The sequence below is a fragment of the Heterocephalus glaber genome, unplaced genomic scaffold, assembly GCF_053883595.1.
Source record: "Heterocephalus glaber isolate CG9 unplaced genomic scaffold, H.glaber_assembly_v1.0 deba00001452, whole genome shotgun sequence".
Lineage (NCBI taxonomy): Eukaryota > Metazoa > Chordata > Mammalia > Rodentia > Bathyergidae > Heterocephalus > Heterocephalus glaber.
The window spans coordinates 15,332,946-15,351,823 of record NW_028258302.1 but is presented as its reverse complement, the minus strand read 5'-3'; the positions used below and the strand labels follow the sequence as shown (position 1 = coordinate 15,351,823).

At 54.0% G+C, this 18,878-nt stretch overlaps 2 protein-coding genes across 3 annotated transcripts; one reads left to right on the top strand and one right to left on the bottom strand.

Annotated features, from left to right (window-relative positions):
- Window positions 1–905: 905 nt before the first annotated feature.
- Window positions 906–7,141, top strand: Trnp1 (TMF1 regulated nuclear protein 1). The gene is made up of 2 exons (XM_004850690.4): window positions 906–1,813; window positions 6,432–7,141. The coding sequence occupies exon 1, from the start codon at window positions 908–910 to the stop codon at window positions 1,694–1,696; it is 789 nt and encodes a 262-aa protein (XP_004850747.2). The 5' UTR covers window positions 906–907; the 3' UTR covers window positions 1,697–1,813; window positions 6,432–7,141.
- Tent5b (terminal nucleotidyltransferase 5B) lies at window positions 6,368–18,781 on the bottom strand. Of its 2 annotated transcripts, XR_015452768.1 has the most exons (3): window positions 18,337–18,780; window positions 11,146–12,243; window positions 6,368–8,550 (listed from the first exon to the last, which is right to left on the bottom strand). XR_015452768.1 is itself a non-coding variant. In XM_004850691.4 (2 exons), the coding sequence occupies exons 1-2, from the start codon at window positions 18,586–18,588 to the stop codon at window positions 11,224–11,226; spliced, it is 1,272 nt and encodes a 423-aa protein (XP_004850748.1). In that variant the 5' UTR covers window positions 18,589–18,781; the 3' UTR covers window positions 6,368–11,223. The 2 variants fall into 2 exon arrangements, 1 of the variants encoding a protein (XP_004850748.1); XM_004850691.4 differs by having other exon boundaries at window positions 6,368–12,243; window positions 18,337–18,781.
- Between the last annotated feature and the right edge of the window lie 97 nt (window positions 18,782–18,878).

Genomic DNA, 18,878 nt, shown 5'->3' with positions numbered 1-18,878 from the left:
CCAGATATGGAGGGTCCCTCCGTGACAGGGGATCCAAGGCCCCAGAACACATGAATGGCCGAGCTGGCGCACGTCTGTACAGATTCAGCCACCAGCCGGCAATGTGACCTTGGGCAAGGCACTCTGGCACCTTCTGAGTCTCTTTTCCCTTCCACATAAAAGATGTGGAGGGCCAGGGATTTAGCTCAGTGGTTTCGCCGCCTGCCGCGCAAGCGCAAGGAGCCAAGTTCGATCCCCGGTACAAAAAAAAAAAAAAAAAAAAGATGTGGAGACATCTGCTGGGAGGAGCATGCAGAGGTAAGGGAAGAACCTGGGGGCCTGTGGCTCCTGCGAGGTGGCACCAAGGTTTGCGGGCTCAGAGGCTACGCTGTGGTGCTTGTTCTGCAAGCGAAGGTCCTGGCTGGCATAGAACAACTGCCCAATGCACATCCTCCCTGGACACCACTCGCTCCTCTTCCTCTACCCATCTGGCGTCCCTGGGAGTTAGGAGGGGATCCTGGCCAGCCCTGTTGCCCGGGAGACCAGGCAGAAACTGATCCAGCCAAGGGGCGGCTTGAGGTATGGGAAGGAGCACTGTGTAAGGAGTCGGGCCCCCAGAGTTCTAGTGCGGGCTCTCACTGTCACGCAGGGGCTACAAGTAAAACCGCCAGGTGCAGACTGAATTCTACGACTTCTAAGGGCCAGGTCAGGAAAGATACGGTCTCCTTTCTACCCCAAATCTGGAGAGAGGTGGATGGGGACCTGATGCCCTAGTAGGGCTGAGTTGGGCGAAGGACCTGGGACCTGAAAGGTTTGGGGAACGTCCTGAACGCAAGGGGCTGAGGAAGGAGGGGCGGGCTCAGGGCATTCTGGTCTCTGATTGGCTGGACTGCCCGTCGCTCCGCCCCGTGTCCTATAAGATGCTCCCATGCTGGTGCTGCGCTGGTGTGGGTGCTGCGGCCGCCTCTCTCTGCTCTTGTGCCTGGTGCCCATCCTTCTTCAGGACCGACAGCCGCAGGCTGCCGGGGGGCGGGGGATGCCGGGCTGCCGCATCAGCGCCTGCGGCCCAGGGGCCCAGGAGGGGACTGCAGAACCGGGGTCCCCCCCAACGCCGCCCCGGGAGCCCCTGGCGTCTCCTCAGCCCCCGCCCCCAAGTCCAACCTTGACCCCGACTCCGGCTCATTCCCCGCCTCGACCGGAGGCGGCCTTGGCGTCCGCGGGCGCGGCCGAGGGTCAGGAGCTGCAGCGCTGGCGCCAGGGCTCTAGTGGGGGTGCCAGTATCCCCGGGCCGGCCGGAGGCGCAGGTGCGGCGACGGGCGCGGGGGGCCGCGCGCTGGAGCTGGCCGAGGCGCGGCGTCGGCTGCTGGAGGTGGAGGGCCGCCGGCGCCTGGTGTCGGAGCTGGAGAGCCGTGTGCTGCAGCTGCACCGCGTCTTTCTGGCGGCCGAGCTGCGCCTGGCGCACCGCGCCGAGAGCCTGAGCCGCCTGAGCGGCGGCGTGGCGCAGGCCGAGCTCTACCTGGCGGCCCACGGTTCGCGCCTCAAAAAGGGCTCGCGGCGCGGCCGCCGCGGCCGCCCGCCCGCGCTGCTCGCTTCGGCGCTGGGCCTGGGCAGCTGCGTGCCCTGGGGTGCCGGGCGGCTGCGGCGCGGCCACTGCCCCGAGCCCGAGTCGCCCTTCCGCCGCAGCCCGCCCCGCGGCCCCGCCTCACCGCAGCGCTGACCCCGCCGCCCGGGACGGGCCCTCGCCGACGGATGGCGTCGCCTACGCGGATGGACAGAGTGGCCGACGGCGGGAAGAGACAGTCCGGGGGCCAGGGGCCCAGGAAAGGAGGCTGAGGTGCGATGTCAGCGGCTGGTGCTTTCGAGGGGGTGGGCGCGTGTATGTGGGGGTACAGGGTCCGGGAATCTCCTTCCTTGGGGCTCCCGGAGTCCTTAATAAAGCTGTCCACTTTCCGTGGCCATCTCTCCCAGGCCACTGAGGGGTGAGGTGATAGCACCAAGTCCTTCCTACAGAGTTGGGCAAATGGAGGGTGCTCAGGTCCCAAGAGGGATTAGGTGGTGAACTTAGCAGCAGGAGCCTGCAGCGTTGATGCAGCGCCCCCACCCTCACTTCTACGCGCCTGGCCTTTTCTGGGCCCCTTAGGGCTGTAAGAAGTGTTGCCCTTGAGGCTGCTGCTTTCTGGCATCGCTCAGCCCCATACCTTCAGGAGGGCAGAATAATGAGGTCCCAGGATGGGGACTGGCACAGAGTTGTGTGACTTGAGTGCTCCTCCTCTGAGACCCTATTTCCCACCTAGGGAGAGGGAATCCCAGAGAGGCTGAGGATTTGTCCCCATCATACTTAGGCCCTCTGCTTCTAGGAGACAGCCCGAGAGAGAATGGGGTGTTTAGCACCTGCTCACCTAGCCCCCACCCCCCCCACCCCGAACCTGTCTCTTAAGATGGCTCTCTAGGATGGGCTGGGGATTTAGCTCAGTGGTTTTGCACCTGCTGCGCAAACGCAAGGACCCGAGTTGGATCCCCAGTACCAAAAAAAAAAAAAAGGCTCTCTAGGAGTGGAGCTGGGTATCAACCTTTAACAATCCCAAAGAAGCAGGTGTGGCATTAGATTCCAGATGGGGGGGGGGGCCTTAAAAATAGGATCTGCTGCTTCCTGTCCTGATGTCTTTCAGTTCTTCATTCCTCTTCTCCCACTCAGCTGTGAGTGGCTTGGGCACCACTGCACACAGGTAATTGCAGCCTCACTTAATGGTCTGTGAAGTGGGTATCACCTCTCCCAGAGGGGCTGGTGGAAGTTAACACAGAACAAAGGACTGTCTTCTTCCACTGTAAGTCATGGAGATATTTTACTCTTCTCACACCCAGAAATAATGATTGCTTCTGCTCAGGGAGCCAGGAGTTAATTTAATGTCCTTATTTTACAGAATAGAGAGGGGATTTCTCAAGGTCACATGCCATTGAGGGACAGAAGCAGGTCCCAGGGCTGTGTGTGCCCTTTGGGTGATATCCTAGGCTGGGGCTTGGGAGAGCTGGCCTCTGGACCCCATCAACTGTGTGACCTTGAACCACTCTGCTCCCTCTCTGGACTGCTTTCCTCAGTCTTTCTCCTGTCTGAATGTAGCTGCCCCTCCTCATATCCGGGCTTGAGAGTGGAAGGAAAGGGGAGGATGATCATGTCACACGATTATGGTCTAGAGAGTCCAGAAGAGGGTCAGGTACATGTGACAGGCAGAGGCCCCTCAGCTCACCATCCCCATCAGCCCTTTCTCTCCCCAGGTACCAGACAATCTGGTGGATTTTTTTGCTAACACTCAGGCCTTCTTGAGCCTTTCTTGGCTGGAGAAGGGAGGTCCAAGAGGAGGTTTCAGAGCTCCTGAGAAAGCTTGGGGACCAGGGTCACAATAGGGGGGCCCTGGCATTCTCTGGCCTCCCCTGAGGGGAAGAATCTTCCGAAGCCACTCAGGTCATTTGGAGTCTGGAGGTCCCGGGAGTATAGGAGTTCCTGGAGGTGACAGTGAGGGAGCTCAGGGCGCAGTGTTGGACTGCAGCCAGGACTGCTTGGTTTCTGGGTTGGCAGGGAGGGAACACTTGGTCCAGGGAAGCTTTTAGCTAATGGCATAAAGTGCTTTGTGCCATCACAGTTTTGCCTTTCTCTAAGATTTATTGGTAATCTGCTTTGCCCTGATTTGGGGGTGGGTAAGTAGAGAATTAAAGATGAAACTTTTATGTGTATGGGTGTACATGGAGATTGATCCTGGTGTCACAGGTGACTCTGTCCCCTTCCTCCTTTTTCAGTTGCCCCACTACTCCCCGCCAGGCACCTAGGCCAGGGTGCACAGAGCTCAGTGACTTGCCTCCCCGCTTCTTAGTGTGCTGTCCTCAGCCAACTAATAGGTCACCTTCCCACTCCTGCCTGGCCTACTCAGGGCCCCCTCTAGAAGGTCCCCAGCCTTGTTCCAGATTCACCTCAGTCAACAGATATTAAATATTGACTCAGTCCAGGATTTTCAGAAAGAAACTTGAATCAGTCTCTGCCCCACCCCTTTAGTACTGGGAGTTGAGCTCAGGGTCTTCACACTGAGCTAAATTTTTTATTTTCAGATAGGGTCTCGCTAAGTTGCCCAGGCTGTGTGTTTTACCATGCCAGGTAGGTCTCTGCTTCTAAGGGTGTATATCATCCAGCCCTCTTCCAGGCAGCCTTCCTTGGCTACCAAGGGACCTTTGGGCTGGGCAGTTTGTGTTGTTCTAGGGCCAGTTTTAGACCTCCATTAATGACTGTAGTCTCTGAGTATGAGACAGACCCTTCTCTGCCCGACCCCCATGATGTCCTGAACACTTTCTTGACAGCCCCCAGCCACGGGGACTGGACTGAATACAGGGACGTTGGGTGGGGGGATACATTGAGGACATTGATGTCCACCAGTGAATCTGGACTGTCAGCAAAGGGAAGTGAGGGGAACAGGCGCCTTTCTTCAGGTTAGGTTCTGGGAGAACAGCTTAGAGTTCTAGTTTGGAACCTGCTGCTCACTTGGATGAGCTCTTTCCCTCTCTTGGCTGGCTCCGACAGTATGTGAGAAGTGCCAGCAGAGGGCAGTGATGAACTGTCCCGCCAAGCTCGTGGGCGTGGCCTGGAGGGGCTCGGTCTCCAGTGCCCCCGCCCCCAGCCCGGCTCTGATTGGTGGTCTAGAGGCTTCTTGGGCTTTGAGCTCCAAGGCTTGCAGTGGTCGGCACAGGTGGTGGCTTTTGGAGTGGACGGGGCTGGAAAACCAACCTGCACCCATTACTGGTTCCCTGGGGGCGAGAGCCGACTAGGAAAAGGGGCCCTACGGTGGCCCGGACCTCAGGGTGAAGGTGTATTAGAAAAGACTTCCTGAAAAGAACGGTTACCTCTGTGGTTGCCACTGTTGTAAGCTCCCTCATTTCGCTATTCGTAGATCTGTTACACTGATACCTGATCAGTACATCGGGACCCGCCGCCATTTGGCGGCTGAGATGGCTTCCAAGAGATTAGGTATTGAAAGAACAGGTGCTGAAAGCCTGAAGTGGGGAGGGTCCCGGGGGATTCCCTTGCCTGACCCTGGCAGCTGGATCCCTTGAGAAGGACTCAGGTCTCAAAGCTGAAGGAGAGACTCCCTGTTTTATGGCTTTTAGGGGTGCGAAGTATTTGGGAAAGCTTGGAGAGTCCCAGCCTGTTTCTTCTGACCTTAGTCCCTGACCACACCCTGGCCAGGAGTAAGGAGAGAAGGGAACGCTTGGTTCTGGGATAATACATTAACCACTTCCTCCCTGCCTGGCATTGTGCTAAGCACTTTACACTCATTATCTGTTTTGTTCTCCTAACCACTTTGCAAAGTCAGGGTTATTATCCTCATTTCAACACCCGAGGAGGCTGAGGGTCAGGCAGGGCAGATGACTTACCCAATGACTTAGAGCCTATAAGCAAAGCCTTAAACATTAGGCTACAAGATGCTTTATTCGTGCTAATGAGGGCTCCACTTGGGAGGATCTCTGGGCTCTCACCTTTAAGGCTGTGTATAGTGACCTTTGGTCCTTAGTTGTGGAAAAGAATGTGATGAGACACTGGGGCTGGGGGAGTGGCCGAGTGTGGCCTGCTCACCCTAGGTCTGGGCACACCTCAGCCTGGTTGCTTGGGCTCTGGGGGGTTGGTCAGAGTCACACCTGGCTTGTGCCAGGGCTGGCTCAAGGATGCTCAGGGCTGCAGGCAGGGCCAGGGCTTGCCTTGGAGGGCTGCCTCCTCTCCTGGCAGGTCTGGGCTGGGATGTTTGGTGTCAAGGAGAGCAAAGAGCCTGGGATGGAAGGCAAGAAGGGTGACATGTTCCATAGTGAGCAGAAAGCATTGCACATGTAATGAAACAGACCTGAGATTCTGTCTTGGCCTGGAACCTAGCTGGGGGACTGTGGGGAATGACTGCCTTTTTCTGACCCAGTTTCTTCTGTTTTTGTATTTAGGGGCTGGAGAGCTGGGGGGAGCTAATTTCTGAATACTAAAGGAGAAATCCCACTAAGTGCTCCGTAGTACAGATCTGAGAATGATGGAGCCACTCTGCCTAGGCCAGGACAGGCTGCCAGCACAGCCTCTCACCCAGTGGGATGGTATGGGCCTGGCTTTGATAGAGCATTGCCATATCAGGAATCTCTGGACTGATCCCTGCCCACCAAGGGCCATGAGGAACTCCATAAGGGGAGAGATGGAGGAGGGGCAGGCTCTGCATCCCAAGAACATTCCATTCCATCTGCGCAGACCAGTGGGGATCCTAGCCAAGGACAAAGGCCCAAGGGAACCTCTGCTTCTCCCCAGAGCCCCATTCCATAATACTGTGTCTTGTACAGGCTCCCCACAATGGCCCCTCTTGAGGTAGATGTTGAAGAGTTTGGGTGGGGCTGGGTGGGTGTGGGAAAGAGGCAATTAAAGCTCTTGGATTTATTCTTTCCAGCTCCTCCTAACTCCTTAGAGCTTCCACTCTATGGATCTGGACTCCAGGATTCTGCTCCTTCCCTGGACAGCTCCTTCAGGAAGACTTCAAGAATTGGCCCTACTCGGCCTCAGCACCCTCTTTATGGAAGCCCTCACTTCCCAGTGGCAAGGGGCTGGGTTCTGGGGAACTGGTGCATCCTATGAATTTTTATGCCACATTTGACTTTGCTTACACTGACAATTGGAGATGTTACCACAGGGCCCAGAGATGCAATCAGATTATTTGAGAGCACAGCAAACATTTCTAATGAAAAGGCTTTCTTTTAAAGAGAGTCATCATCCTTAAGCAAGTCTCAGCGTAGCTGGAGTCCACATTTTGATGGTGCCAGGAGGCCTGTTTGAGGGAATACTGAGAAACACTCAGTTTCCCTCACTTACTGTCCTGTTCTCCCCATGTAGGGTGTGCCTGTGCCCCCCACCCAGATAATCATCTGCTGCCTTGGGAGGGGGGCATCTCTTTCTCAGGAAGAGACGGGGGCAACATAAAATTCCAAGCAAAGTTTTAAATGCAAAAAGGAAACACATTTATTCAAGTATCCTGATAAAGAGGGGACACATTTACTCATACATAACCCAAAACTTGTAGAATTCTGCAAAGTGAATGTATATCAAATCTGTCCCCTGACATAGGCATTTGGGAAGAATAAATTTCAATAATGTAAGATGGAAGTATGTAGTTTTTGAGGTTCACTTTGTATGTGTCCTTGCCTTTCTTTTGTGTTTTTCACAGCTCTTTCAGTTGATAGTTCCTTGAGTTGCTTCTACTTAGTTTGGCGATCTGGGCCCATTGATTGGTTTGGAGACTGATTTCTCCCTTGATCTGACTCCCAGCTGGTCTTCCTGGGAAGTCTCCAGTTAAAGGACATGTAAGGAACCTCAGGGATGGTAATGCACCTTTGAGACCGTGACCCCAGGAGAGGTTTTTGTCTTTTTTTTTTTTTTTTTTTAACTGGGTTTGAGCCCAGGGCCTTTACCTATGCTAGGCAAGTGCTTTACCCCTGAACAACCACCCTAGCCCTAACCATTTGTGCTAAGGTGGCAGCATGACAGCCTGTGGGGGTTGTGACTATAAACCTGCTTGTCCCTTATGGTCCCCCTAGAAGACAGGGCACATGCATACTGGGAGGATTTTTTTTTAAAGGTACTTGAAGAATTTAAGCTTTGGGCTTAAGAAACTAACAAATGGGCTGAGGGAATAACTCAGTGGTAGAGCACTTGCCTAGCACACAGGAAGCTATGGGGTCCAGCCCAGAATTTGGGGCTCCAAGGGTGGAAAGCTTTCAGTTCCTGGGCAGGGAGGGCAGGAGGGAGGCAGCTGTGGAGAGGGCTGCTGCCAGGAGCAGTCCTTCCTTTGAAGGATGCAGTCAAGCCTCATAACTAGGTGGAGTAGGAATAGGGAGGATAAACACCTTCTCCTTTCAGTCTCACTGTCACACAACCAGAAGCCAGGGAACAAGGGAGCCATTGATATCTCCATAGATGTCAGTCTCCTCAGGGTACAGACGGAAGGGTGGAGAGTGGGTCTGCAGGTGCGGCAGACAATGCAACTGTCTGGAAACGCCTTTCCTAAAGTCATAGCACTGTGGGTTCCCCTCTGGGCAAAGGTAGGTGGGGAATTTGAACGGGGAGGACAGGACTTTCTTCCCTCAGCTGTCCCCCGAGTCACTCTGATTCCCAGTTCCTGATTCCTGTCTTGGCATCTTAGGTGGCTGCAGAAATTGCCCACAAGAGGAACAAAGTCAGCCACTGAGTCAGTGTTTTTCTCACACCCAAAACACCATACCACTCCCAGACACACCCACAGGCATGCAGTTGCCACCACAGGCCTAGGACAGTCATCACAGGCCATGCCTAGTGTCATATACGTGGAGAAAATGTACCTCTTGGTACATTACTCTGCCAGTCACACATAAAATGACAAATGTTGCCGTGATGTAAAAAATGCCCTGGCACATTATATGTACAGATGTCCTGTCACAGTCATCCACATAAAGTCAGAGTGTAGGGACAGGATGGTACACAGCAGGAGTGCTTCTGGAGTTACAAATCTTGACTTCTTTGGCCTCAGTTTTCTCAATCTGTAAAGTGGAAACAATGCTCTTTTTTGTGGAGTTTTCACAAAGATGAAATGAGAGAACCATCAGGAAGGCCAGAAGACCGGAGCACGGTGCCTGGCCTGGAGTAAGGTTCACCAGATGGTAGCTGTGGCTGTGAACCCCGTCTTGCATGCCCTGACTGCCTCACACCCATGCACGTGTGTGCAGTGGCATGGGGCCAGCCAGAAACCCTCCAGCACAGCCCTCCCTCAGACAAGCCTGCCAGGGCACGTGTGCATCAGACAAGGCCCTCAGCCCGGAACATTGCCCAGACATCTACATGGCTCCCTTCCCACTGCCTTTAAAACTTTATGCAGTCAGATGGTGTCTCTCAATGAGGTGCACCCTGTCTTTTTAAATTTGCAAACCCAGCCCTTCCAATCCCTTTCCTTGCTGTATGTATTTTTATGCATCAGTGACCTTCTAAGGCCATGTGATTTATTTTGTGTGCCCCACTAGAATGTAATCTTCACAAGGGTAGGGGTGTCTGTCTTTTGTCTGTTGATTTAATTTATTCCCAGCACCTAGCCTGGTAACAGCCTGGTAGCTGGCACGGGGATGGGGGCTGGATGCTATGCATGCGCGCGGGCGCGCACGCACACACACACTCACGGTATAGGTTTCCGGTTTCCTTGTGCCCTTCAAACAATCATGGGCAGCTGATCCCCACCCCACTCCAATAAGCTGCGCCTGTTGTATTTACACTGAGTACCCCCCGTACCTATGTTCAAATGGCCAAACCAAGTGGAACAAACATCGTCCCTCCCAGAACCCCAGTTGTCAGCACAGTTGGGGTGGGGGTAGGGGACAGTTTTTAATCACCAAGTAAGAAAAGCCTTTCCAGTCAACCAGCCACTCACAGCCCAGGAGCAGAAGGGGCTGGGGCACCCAGCAGGGGCCCATGGAGCAGGTGAGGTGGCTGGACTCACCCTGATGACCTGAGACCTCCTCTGTGGCTTTGTCTTTCCCACCCTGGCTGGAACCATCGAAGTCACCACTTCAGAGGCCCCTAATGAGGCCCCTATGTTAAGAGCTTTGCAATCCTTGGATCAAAGAGGTAGGGTAAACAGTGGGCAGCGTCCAGGGGTGAGTGGCTGATGCCCTGAGGGAACAGCTCCTGAGGGCTTGTGGGTGGCACTTCCAGACAGCCTGGTATGGCCCCTGCTGGGTTCACAGAGACCGCTCCTCTGAGGGACCTGCTCACAGTGAGCCAGAGTCTACACATCTGCACTTGCAGGTGAGGACAAAGCCAAAGGATCAGGGAGTCTCTCCCAAGTAGTGAGGCCCTACCTGGGCACTACCTAGAAGTCCCCCATCTCAGCTGCCACTACTGGTCTGGATTCACCCAGCTTGTTCCCCACTTGCTCCCTGGGGAGAGATGACGTGGGCAGAGCTGGAATCAAGCAGCCCTGGGCACTGGGAGGGGAAAGCTAGGTCTGGGGCTACTAGAACCTCAGGTAGGAAGCCCGGAGACATGGAAATATTTCCTCTTCAATAAGAGTCCCAGACTTTCTGAGGCAACCCACAGGTGCAGGTAACACTGTAGACATAAGCTCCCAGTTTATGGTTGTCAGTCTGGGGATGGTAGGCGGGAAGGAGGAGCTGTCCTGCAGCCATGCCTAGACCTCAAGCCCCACCCACAGGCCACTTCCCACTATAAAAGCCAGACTCAGACTGGGGAGACAGTGGCAGCTCCACAGCCATGGAACGTCTTTCTTCCAGGAGAAAGCATGCTGCTGGGCTCAGTGTAGGGAATCTTTATTGACAGGTGGTGCAAAATAGCAAATCTAGAGCAATGGAAAAGGAGGTGGGGATGTGGCTCCCCTCCCCCATGTAAAAGTCCTACAACCAAGCCAGTCGGGCAGGAGTACTGGACTTGACTGTGACAGATGTGGACCCACCACCCTCTGAAGGATATATTCCCAGGCACCAGAGCTCCTCACAACCCAAGGAAAAGGAGCAGCACAGTGGGAAGGCGTGGGCTGCATCTCACCCTGGCTGCTTGGCTCCTGTTCTCTGCACACCTCTACCCCTTAAGAGGAAAGCTCCCCAGCTTGGGGTACAGGTTTTAGGAGAATGGGTTAAGCCCATCCCTCCCCAAACTCAGGGAGCTGCCTCATGCCTCCATTTCCCTCCTCCCAATGATTTAGATGGTTGGAGCTCCATACTCTGCCAGTGGTCCAGCCAGAGCCAAAGTGAGTACTCTCTGTCACATTCTGTATTTTAGCCAGTGCACGGGCTGCATGCCCTTGGGGGTAAATAGGATACCTAGGATAACTGTGGGCTGATGTAGTCAAAAAGATCTTTTCAAGGCCATGGAAGTCAACTGAAGATTTGGGGTGCTGAGGCTACCACCCAGTCTGCACCCAGTCTCCTGAAGGCCACTCATCCTCTGGACAAGCAGGCCCTGTGCCCCACAACCATGCAGTCCCAGGGTGTGGTGCAATGACCAAAGGGTCCTCCTGTCAAGAGCTCCAGCTTGGCCTTAAACCCACAGAAGCCTCACTTAGGGAAGTCTGACGGGTTCAGCTGAAGGCCCAACCCTGCAGCAGAGCTGGGCCAGCTGGCACAGCCTACCTGTCTTTGGTCGTATCCTCCACACCTTCCTGATGGCCCCAGCCCAAGAGGCCTGGTCCTTTCTGGCCAGGGTCTGAGTCAGTTACAAGGCAGCCAGGTGGGATAGGAGTGGGCCCGAGCCAACAGAGGCTGCACGGGGGTCACATAGTAACTGACAGTGGCTGGCACAAGCCCGTCAGCACCTGGGGGGCACCAAGCCAGGGCAGCAGTGGCAGCCGGGCCCTGCTCAGCCAGTGCCTGGAGAGCCAGTGTGGCAATGAGGTCCAGCGTCTGGCGGCGCTCATGGTTCATGAGGCACACGGTGCTCTCGTTGACCACCCTGTGCAGCGTCACCAGGCAGGCGTACTGGCGGGTGGTGTCGCCCTCGCCAAAATGGGCCTCCAGGTAGCGCTCCAAAGTGCGCTGCTGTTCTGCCAGGTCGGGAAAGTCGATGAAGAAGCGGGAGCACATGTACCGCTGCAGGGCACGCACATCAGTGCTGGGCCGTGGCCGGAAGCCCCGCACTAGGAGGTGGCAGTACTTGAGGAGACCACCGCCTCGAATCTCCTCTGGGCTGCGCGTGGCGATGACACGGTGCTGCAGGTGCTCCAGGGCCTCGGCGAAGTCCCCATACAGGCTCTCACCTGTCACCGTTGGGTGGAAGGCCTCAGACATGGGCGTGGATGAGCACTGGCCAAAAAGCAGCAGAGAGTCCAGGATGATCTGGAAGGAGTCGACACTGAACTCGAACTGGCGCCTCACCGAGTCCACAAACTTGAGCTCCACATTCTTACCACTCTTGTTGGACAGTGAGATGAGGCTCCAGTGGTCTGTGTCCGTGCACACTTTCACCAGCTTCTGCACGTATGCCTCTTTGAGTGTCAATGGTGTGATCTTGGCCCGGCTCACACCAGCTGGCAGGAAGTCCAGCAGGCAGGCTAGCACCACAGCCTTGGTCAGCTGGAAGCACGCCTCACTGTGCAGGTCCACCCGGAATACCAGGTCCAGGTCCTTGTAGCCCAGGCCACTCTCAGGGTGCAGCACATGGCTGGCGGCCGAGCCATGTAGCCGTACACTATGTACCCGAAGTCCCTGTTCCTCGAGGCTGCTGCGGACCACCTGAGGGGGGGACAGGAAGAGCTGTCAGGAGCCTGGGCTTCTAGGGGTTGCACTACAGACTTCCAGGTCCCCAAGAATATAATATTAACCACTGTTGACCACTTCCCAACTGTTTTTCCTTTGGAAAGTCATTTAACTTTCTAAGTCTTGATTTGCCAATCTGGAGAATGGTCTGTTTGAAGGAATGATTCAGAAAGAACAAAAGTAATAGCAAATACAAGCACAGAATTTACTAAACACCAGGCTCTGATGGAAGAACTTTATACATTAAAATATAAACTCAGCCATAGGGCCAGGGATTTAGCTCAGTGGTGCCACCGCTGCCTGCCTTGCAAGCACAAGGCCCCAAGTTTGATCCCTGGTACCAAAAAAAAGGAAAAGATAAGAAAAGAAAAAGAAAGACTCAGCTGGGCATGGTGGTACATCCTGGGAGGTTGAGGCAGGAGGATCCTAAGTTTGAGCCCAGCCAGCCTGGGCAACTTAGTGAGACTCTTGTCACAAAAATGAAATTAAAATAAAATAAAATGGCTGGTGATATAGCTCAGTGAGAAGGCCATGGATTCAATCCACAGTACCCCACCCCCAAAATCACAAAAACTCTATGAAGTAGGTACTATTACTTTTTACCTATGGGGAAAAAAACACAGAGGCCTAGTAATTGCCACAAGTCACAAAGATGGTGAATGCAAAGCTGGGAATTAAACTTAAGAACTATGCTATTCTAGGGGCCGGGGATTTAGCTCAGCGGTTCCGCCGCCTGCCTTGTAAGCGGAAGGATCTGAGTTTGATCCTCAGTACCCCACCCCCCCAAAAAAGAACTATGCTATTCTAGCTTTCCAAAACTGCAAGTAGAATATTTTGTATTGTGTTAGGCACTGCGTTCACTGCTCAAATGTGCTGGGAGTATAGTTGGCAGGTTCAAATGCATTACCAATAAAATTCATAGTAACCCTATGCTTGAATATTACTATTGGCATTGAGAGATGGGGGGACCTGAGGCACAGAGAGGTTAAGAAATAGGTCCAAAGTTATAGACAGGCTGAGACTAGGACCCAGGTTGGTTGGATTCTCAAGTCCATGTATGTTCTTTTCTTTCTTTTTTTTTTTGGTACCGGGGATCGAACTCGGGACCTTGTGCTTGTGAGGTAGGCGGCAGCACCACTGAGCTAAATCCCCGGCCATGCATGTTCTTTTGATGATCACACACACACATGCATGCGCCCCCCACACACACCTTATTTCTTACAAGTGAGGCAAAAACTGTAATTTGCAGACAAGCAAACAGGCTTAAAGGAGAAGCATTAAAAAATGGCAGGGCTGAAAGTTAAAAAGTAAGATCTTTCCTAGTGCTGAGAAAGGGAATGGCTCAAGGTCTTAGAAAGCCTTGGAAGCCAAGTAAGGAGAGATGGAATCCTTTCTGAGAGCCATGGGTATGACGGCACACAGGACAGGACTTACAAATCCCTTTTTTTGAGACAAGATCTCACTATATAACCCAGGCTGGCCTCGAACTTGAAGTGATCCTCCTGCCTCAGCCTTCTGAGTGGTGGGATTACAGGCTTGCGCCACCATGGCTGGCTCTCCCCCCCCCCCCCCTTTTTTTTTTTTTTGAAACTTGCAAGTCTTGAGACTGGTCCTTTAGCTAGAGGGCTGTCTCTGGCCCGAGGCACAGGGTGGAGAAAAGAATGAGGCTGGGGGTCTGACATTTGGTATTCTCAGCAACCCAAAGTACTTCACAAGCTGTCCTGAAAGTGATCAGGCAGCATTCTTGCCCCAAGTGACTTTGCAACCCTGCCTTGCTGCCAAGTCAGCACCTAGCTCTGGGTCAGATTGTTCTGTCTCCCTGGGAATTACTTCAAAGAACACACCTAAGTGCTGAGGAGGCAAGCTGCAGTGGGGCAATCTGAGGCGGCAGGTGGCTCCTTCCAGGAAGTCTTCGTAGGAATTGTCATGGCAACGGGCGGGGGGGGGCAACTGGCCACCAGGAACAGGTAGGGGTGGGGTGGAGGAGGGGCATTTAGTGGTTAGGTGCCTGGTGAGTGCCAGGCACCGGACCTCATCAGAATCTATGGGAACCGGGGGTGTAACTCAGCTGTCCAGCACATGCTTATATTTAGCATGTACAAGGTCCCAGGTTAATTAAATCTCCACCAGCACTCCCCCCCAAAAAGCATTAATTGGGGACAGATCTTTATGATCTCCATGTTATAGATGGGGAGACGGAGGCTCACAGGAGTGAAATCACCTACTTGGGATCACACAGAGGTGCGTTCAAACCTTGTCTTTTTCTCTTTTTTTATAGTGCTGGTGGGAGTGGGGCTCCGGGGGAAGGAATCCAAGGCTCTGCACAAGCTAAACACCTGTTCTACCACTGAGCTCCCCCTTTGGCCCAGCCTACCCTCTTTCTACCAGAGTAGAAACTAGTGTTTTAATCTTCCTTCCCTTTCAAACTGTCAAAGTAAGGGGGACCCTCAAATCACTAAGCTTGGACCCAGGAAGTTGGAGAGCAGGAGGGTCAGGGCCCAGGGTCCTTGGCCAGACATGGGGCTGGTTGCTGCAGTCAGCCTGTGGGATTCCAGGGGCACCCTCACAGTTGTGCCCCGGCTAACCAACAAGAGATGTGACCCAAAGATGTTGAGCCAAGGATCCTGACAGACTTGCAGAGCAGACCAGCCCCCTCCCCAAGTCCCATTAGAGCTGACTGGGCCTTACTCAGTGCCAGCTCTGCTTCCCAGGCTGGTGCCCACCCCAGGGCATGGCATCTGGCCTGATGAGTAGGTAGCAGTACCCTCATTAACTCCCTGCGTCAGGGCCATGAGGCCAGCTGTGTCAGCCAGCCAGTGGCTGTTGTCTTTCCTAGGTGTGACTACAGCCAGTTTGGCAGGCAGTCCCCAGATACTGCCACACCCAAGGACTGCAAGGCAGCTTGGGTCTTCCTGAATCAGACTTTCTAGCTTCGAAGGGGGCAGTGACTTGTCTCCTTTTCTCCCGTGCCAAGGCCCTCCCTAGAACTGCTCCGCTCCAAGGCTGCTGCTGAGACCTGCAGGAAGACTAATAGCCACTGTCAGGCAGCAGGCTTGCAAAACTCACAACCAGAGCTGCCTTAGGCTGGCCTTCAGGCTGCAGCTGGAGAGGTTAGACTGTCTATACCAATTCTCTGGGCCTAGAGATGGCAAAGGACTTAACCAAGGTCACACAGTTAATAACTGGCTGAGCTTAACTAGAACCAGGTCTTCCATAGCCACAGGGAGTGGTGGAGGGCTTCAAAGGGGTGGGTCCCTTTGGCCCAGGTACAAGCAAGGACACATCTCTAACTTCTGGGATTACTGTTGTAGGCAAAGCCTTCTGAGGTGCAGAGGAAGAAATGTTCCAATTTGTTTTGTTTTGTTTTTTTGAGGTAGGTTCTTGCTCTGTACACCAGGCTGGCCTCAAACTCATGGTGATCCTCCCGGTTCAGCTTCCCGAGTGATGGGATTACAGGCATGTGCCACCATACTTGGTTTAAAGGTTCTAATTGTTGGGTTTTTTTGTACTGGGAATCAAACTCAGGACCTTGCACTTTCAAGGCAGGTGCAGTGCCACTGAGCTAAATCCCCAGCCCTAAAGATTCCAATTCTTGAGCCACTGGCTACTCAACACAGTGAGAAGACCTATCAAGCACCTGTGACGTTCTCCCCCACCCATACCCCTGCCCATATCCCTGCTGTGAATTTTTTTTTTCCTTTTTGAGAGAGTGTCTCACTATGCATATCAGATTGGCCTTCCATTCACTATGTACGCCAGGCTGGCTTTGAACTTTCAGTGATTCTCCTGCCTCGGCCTCCTAAGTACTGGATTATGGGCATGCGCCACTATGGCCCAGCTTCAGCCATTAATTTCTGCCAGAAGACAAGACTTTCTTTGGTGTAGAGACAGCTGTATGGGCCAGGTGAATGCATCTGTTCCCTTTGAATTGTGGAACCAGAAAGGTTTTTGTCTGTTTCCTTTTGGTACTGATCATTTAACTCAGGGCCTTTATACTAAGCTGCATTCTCAGCTTTTTTTTTTTTTCCTTTTGAGACAGGTTCTCATTAAATTGCTCAGGCTGGGATAAAACTTGAGATCCACCTATTTCAGCCTCCCTTACTATGGGGATACGATTACAGGCATGTACCACCATACTCAGCAAAGGCAACTGATAGAGTCCAGGTGCTGAACACAGATGTCCATCCTCTGCACCCAGCTTTGAAGTCTCTACCACTACCCCTCTACAGCTGACAGCTTCCTGTTCTACAATGTTTCTGACCCTAGTGGGGTTTTTTGTTTTTTGTTTCAGACATGGTCTCACTATGTAGTTCAGCCTGGCTTTGAACTCATTATGTAGTCCAAGCTGGCTTCAAACCCACGGCGATCTTTCTGCCTCAGCCTCTCAAGTGCTGGGATGACAGGTGCCATCATGCCAGGCAAGGAGGACACTGTACTACTACAACATGGTGAAGTCAGCTCCTACTGGCTGCAGTCTCCCTCACATGGCTGGGAGTACCTGAAGGCAAAGAGGCTATGTCCTAGTCACATCTGTGCTCTGGTGCCTGCCTTCATGGGGCTTAGGACTGGGCAGGGACCAATACGGGTACACTGACCACTGCTGTCCCTGCAGAGGAAGCTGGCACACTGGATACCACCTTCTCACCTCTCCCACCCCAGGACTGAGCCTAGGTCCTGGGGAGAAAAGCCTCAGCTGGTTTCCTAACCACCAAGATAACAGTGGGCAGTGAGGAATGTCTGGGCAGCCAGGAAGGCCTCAGTGAGTCCCACTGGTGCTGTGGGTGAGTCAGCCCAGGAGAATCCACCCCTCCCACTCAGTTCCTAGTTCCTGGGAAGGGAGGGGAAGTTATCCCCCACCAGGAATTTCTCCCCCTCTGCTAGAGGAATGGCCTGCTGCACCTAGCTTGTATGGAAAGTCCTTGTTCTGGAAGGAACACATAAGGAATCAGCACTGGATTTTCTGGTTTCTATCAGGGAACTCCCCTAAGCCTTAACTGCTGAGCTTGGGAGCCAGGGAAGGAGTAAGAAAATTTTGAACCTGCTGCTCCCAGTTCCCTGGAAGGCCCGATTGCCTGGGCTGGACTTTTACCTCAATAGGTAACTTTAGATAGCTCACCACCCCTCCTGAAGCCTCCTCTTCCTCAGCTATAACATGGGTGCCATAATTACTATCTTCTGCTATTTCAGAACATAACAGTGCTTGGGATACCCAGATGAAAGGAGAGCTTTGGAATGATGAAGGGGTCAGGTAAAAGGAAGAGTCTGAAGGAGGGAAGGACTGCCAAAATTCTCTCCCGTCCCTCAAGACAGAGATGGGCTTAGGATTGAGACCTGGACTGGCCTTCATTTCCAATCTTTAATTATTTCCCCCCAAGGTGAGGATCACACGTAGGGCCTTGTGCATGCTAGGCAAGTGTTCAAGTAAGCCACATTCCCAGTCCACTTCACTTCCAATCTCGAGGAGGAAGAAGGATACCTCAACTGGCTATTTAACATTGCCCTCAGGGATGGGGGTGTCAGGTCTGGCACTTAATCTTCTCTTGTCCTGACCCCAGTGAGAGGGAGATTTCTGCTGGGATTTCTGGGCTTTTTCACCTTGACAGGGCTTCCTGAGCCAGGGACTGTGGCAGAGTGCCCCTACAACCTTGAGACAGGGACAGGAGAGATGGTCCAGGGACGATAGGTGGAGAAAAAGCTACTTTGGACCCAAGTAACACACTAGCCATGGGAAGGACCCCTGGCATCTTTTGTCCTTGCAGTCCAGGAGATGCCCCTCCGGGTCCCTCTACATTCTTCTCTCTCCATGCCTGGGCTTGGGTGAGTGGTGGTGGTGGCTGTGGCGAAGTGGCGGAATCAGGGCTCCCCAGGGCGGAGGACGCAAAGATCAAGTGGGGAAAGTTTATCAGGTACAGGAGGAAGATCTCTGGTCTAGCATTAATGTGCTATGCAGCTGTTACAGGTCCCATTCCCGTTCCTCAGTTTCCCCAGCTGTCCAGCAAACTGAACAGACTCCAGCTGTCTTCCAGGCACAAGGGAATTGGGACAGACCCCCACCGGCCACCTCCTCACCTGCACGATCTGCCGGGGCTGCATGCTCAGCGTGGGGAAGTTGCCGCGCCCGTGAATGGGAATCGGCTCGCTCAAGAGCGCGTCCAGCCGCTTCACCTGTGGCCAGGTCAGCCTGCTCAGGTGCCGTTCAGGGGAAGCAGACGAGGCCTCCGGGTCCGGGCCGCCGCCTCCCGGGGCCACCGTGGCCGCAGCCGTCCCCACCTGCGCAGCTGCCCCGTCCAGGCGCTCAGCCCCGCTCTCCGACGGCATCATTCGCCTGGCCCCGGGGCCCCGACGGCAGAAACCGAGGGGGTGGCTAGGGGGAAGAGAGCAGGGGGAGCGGCTGGGCCTAGGCTAGGGGGCGGGGATGCAGGAGCAGGGCGGCAGCTGCGGCAAGGAAAGCCCTAAGCACACCTGCGCAGCGGCACCAGCGGCGACCCTGGAGCCCGTGGTCCGCAGCCCAGCAGACTCTTATAGGCCGCGGGCGACACGTTCATTGGTCGTGACAGCTGTCACACAGCCGGAGCCGGCCCGCCTCTCAACGTCCCTGCTATTGGGTAGCA

Coding starts and splice junctions, on each gene's coding strand:
- Tent5b (XM_004850691.4), bottom strand. CDS start 18,588: ATGATGCCGTCGGAGAGCGGGGCTGAGCGCCTGGACGGGGCAGCTGCG. Junction 12,244..18,336: donor AGCCCCGGCAGATCGTGCAG/GTGAGGAGGTGG, acceptor TCCCCCCCTCAG/GTGGTCCGCAGCAGCCTCGA.
- Trnp1 (XM_004850690.4), top strand. CDS start 908: ATGCTGGTGCTGCGCTGGTGTGGGTGCTGCGGCCGCCTCTCTCTGCTC.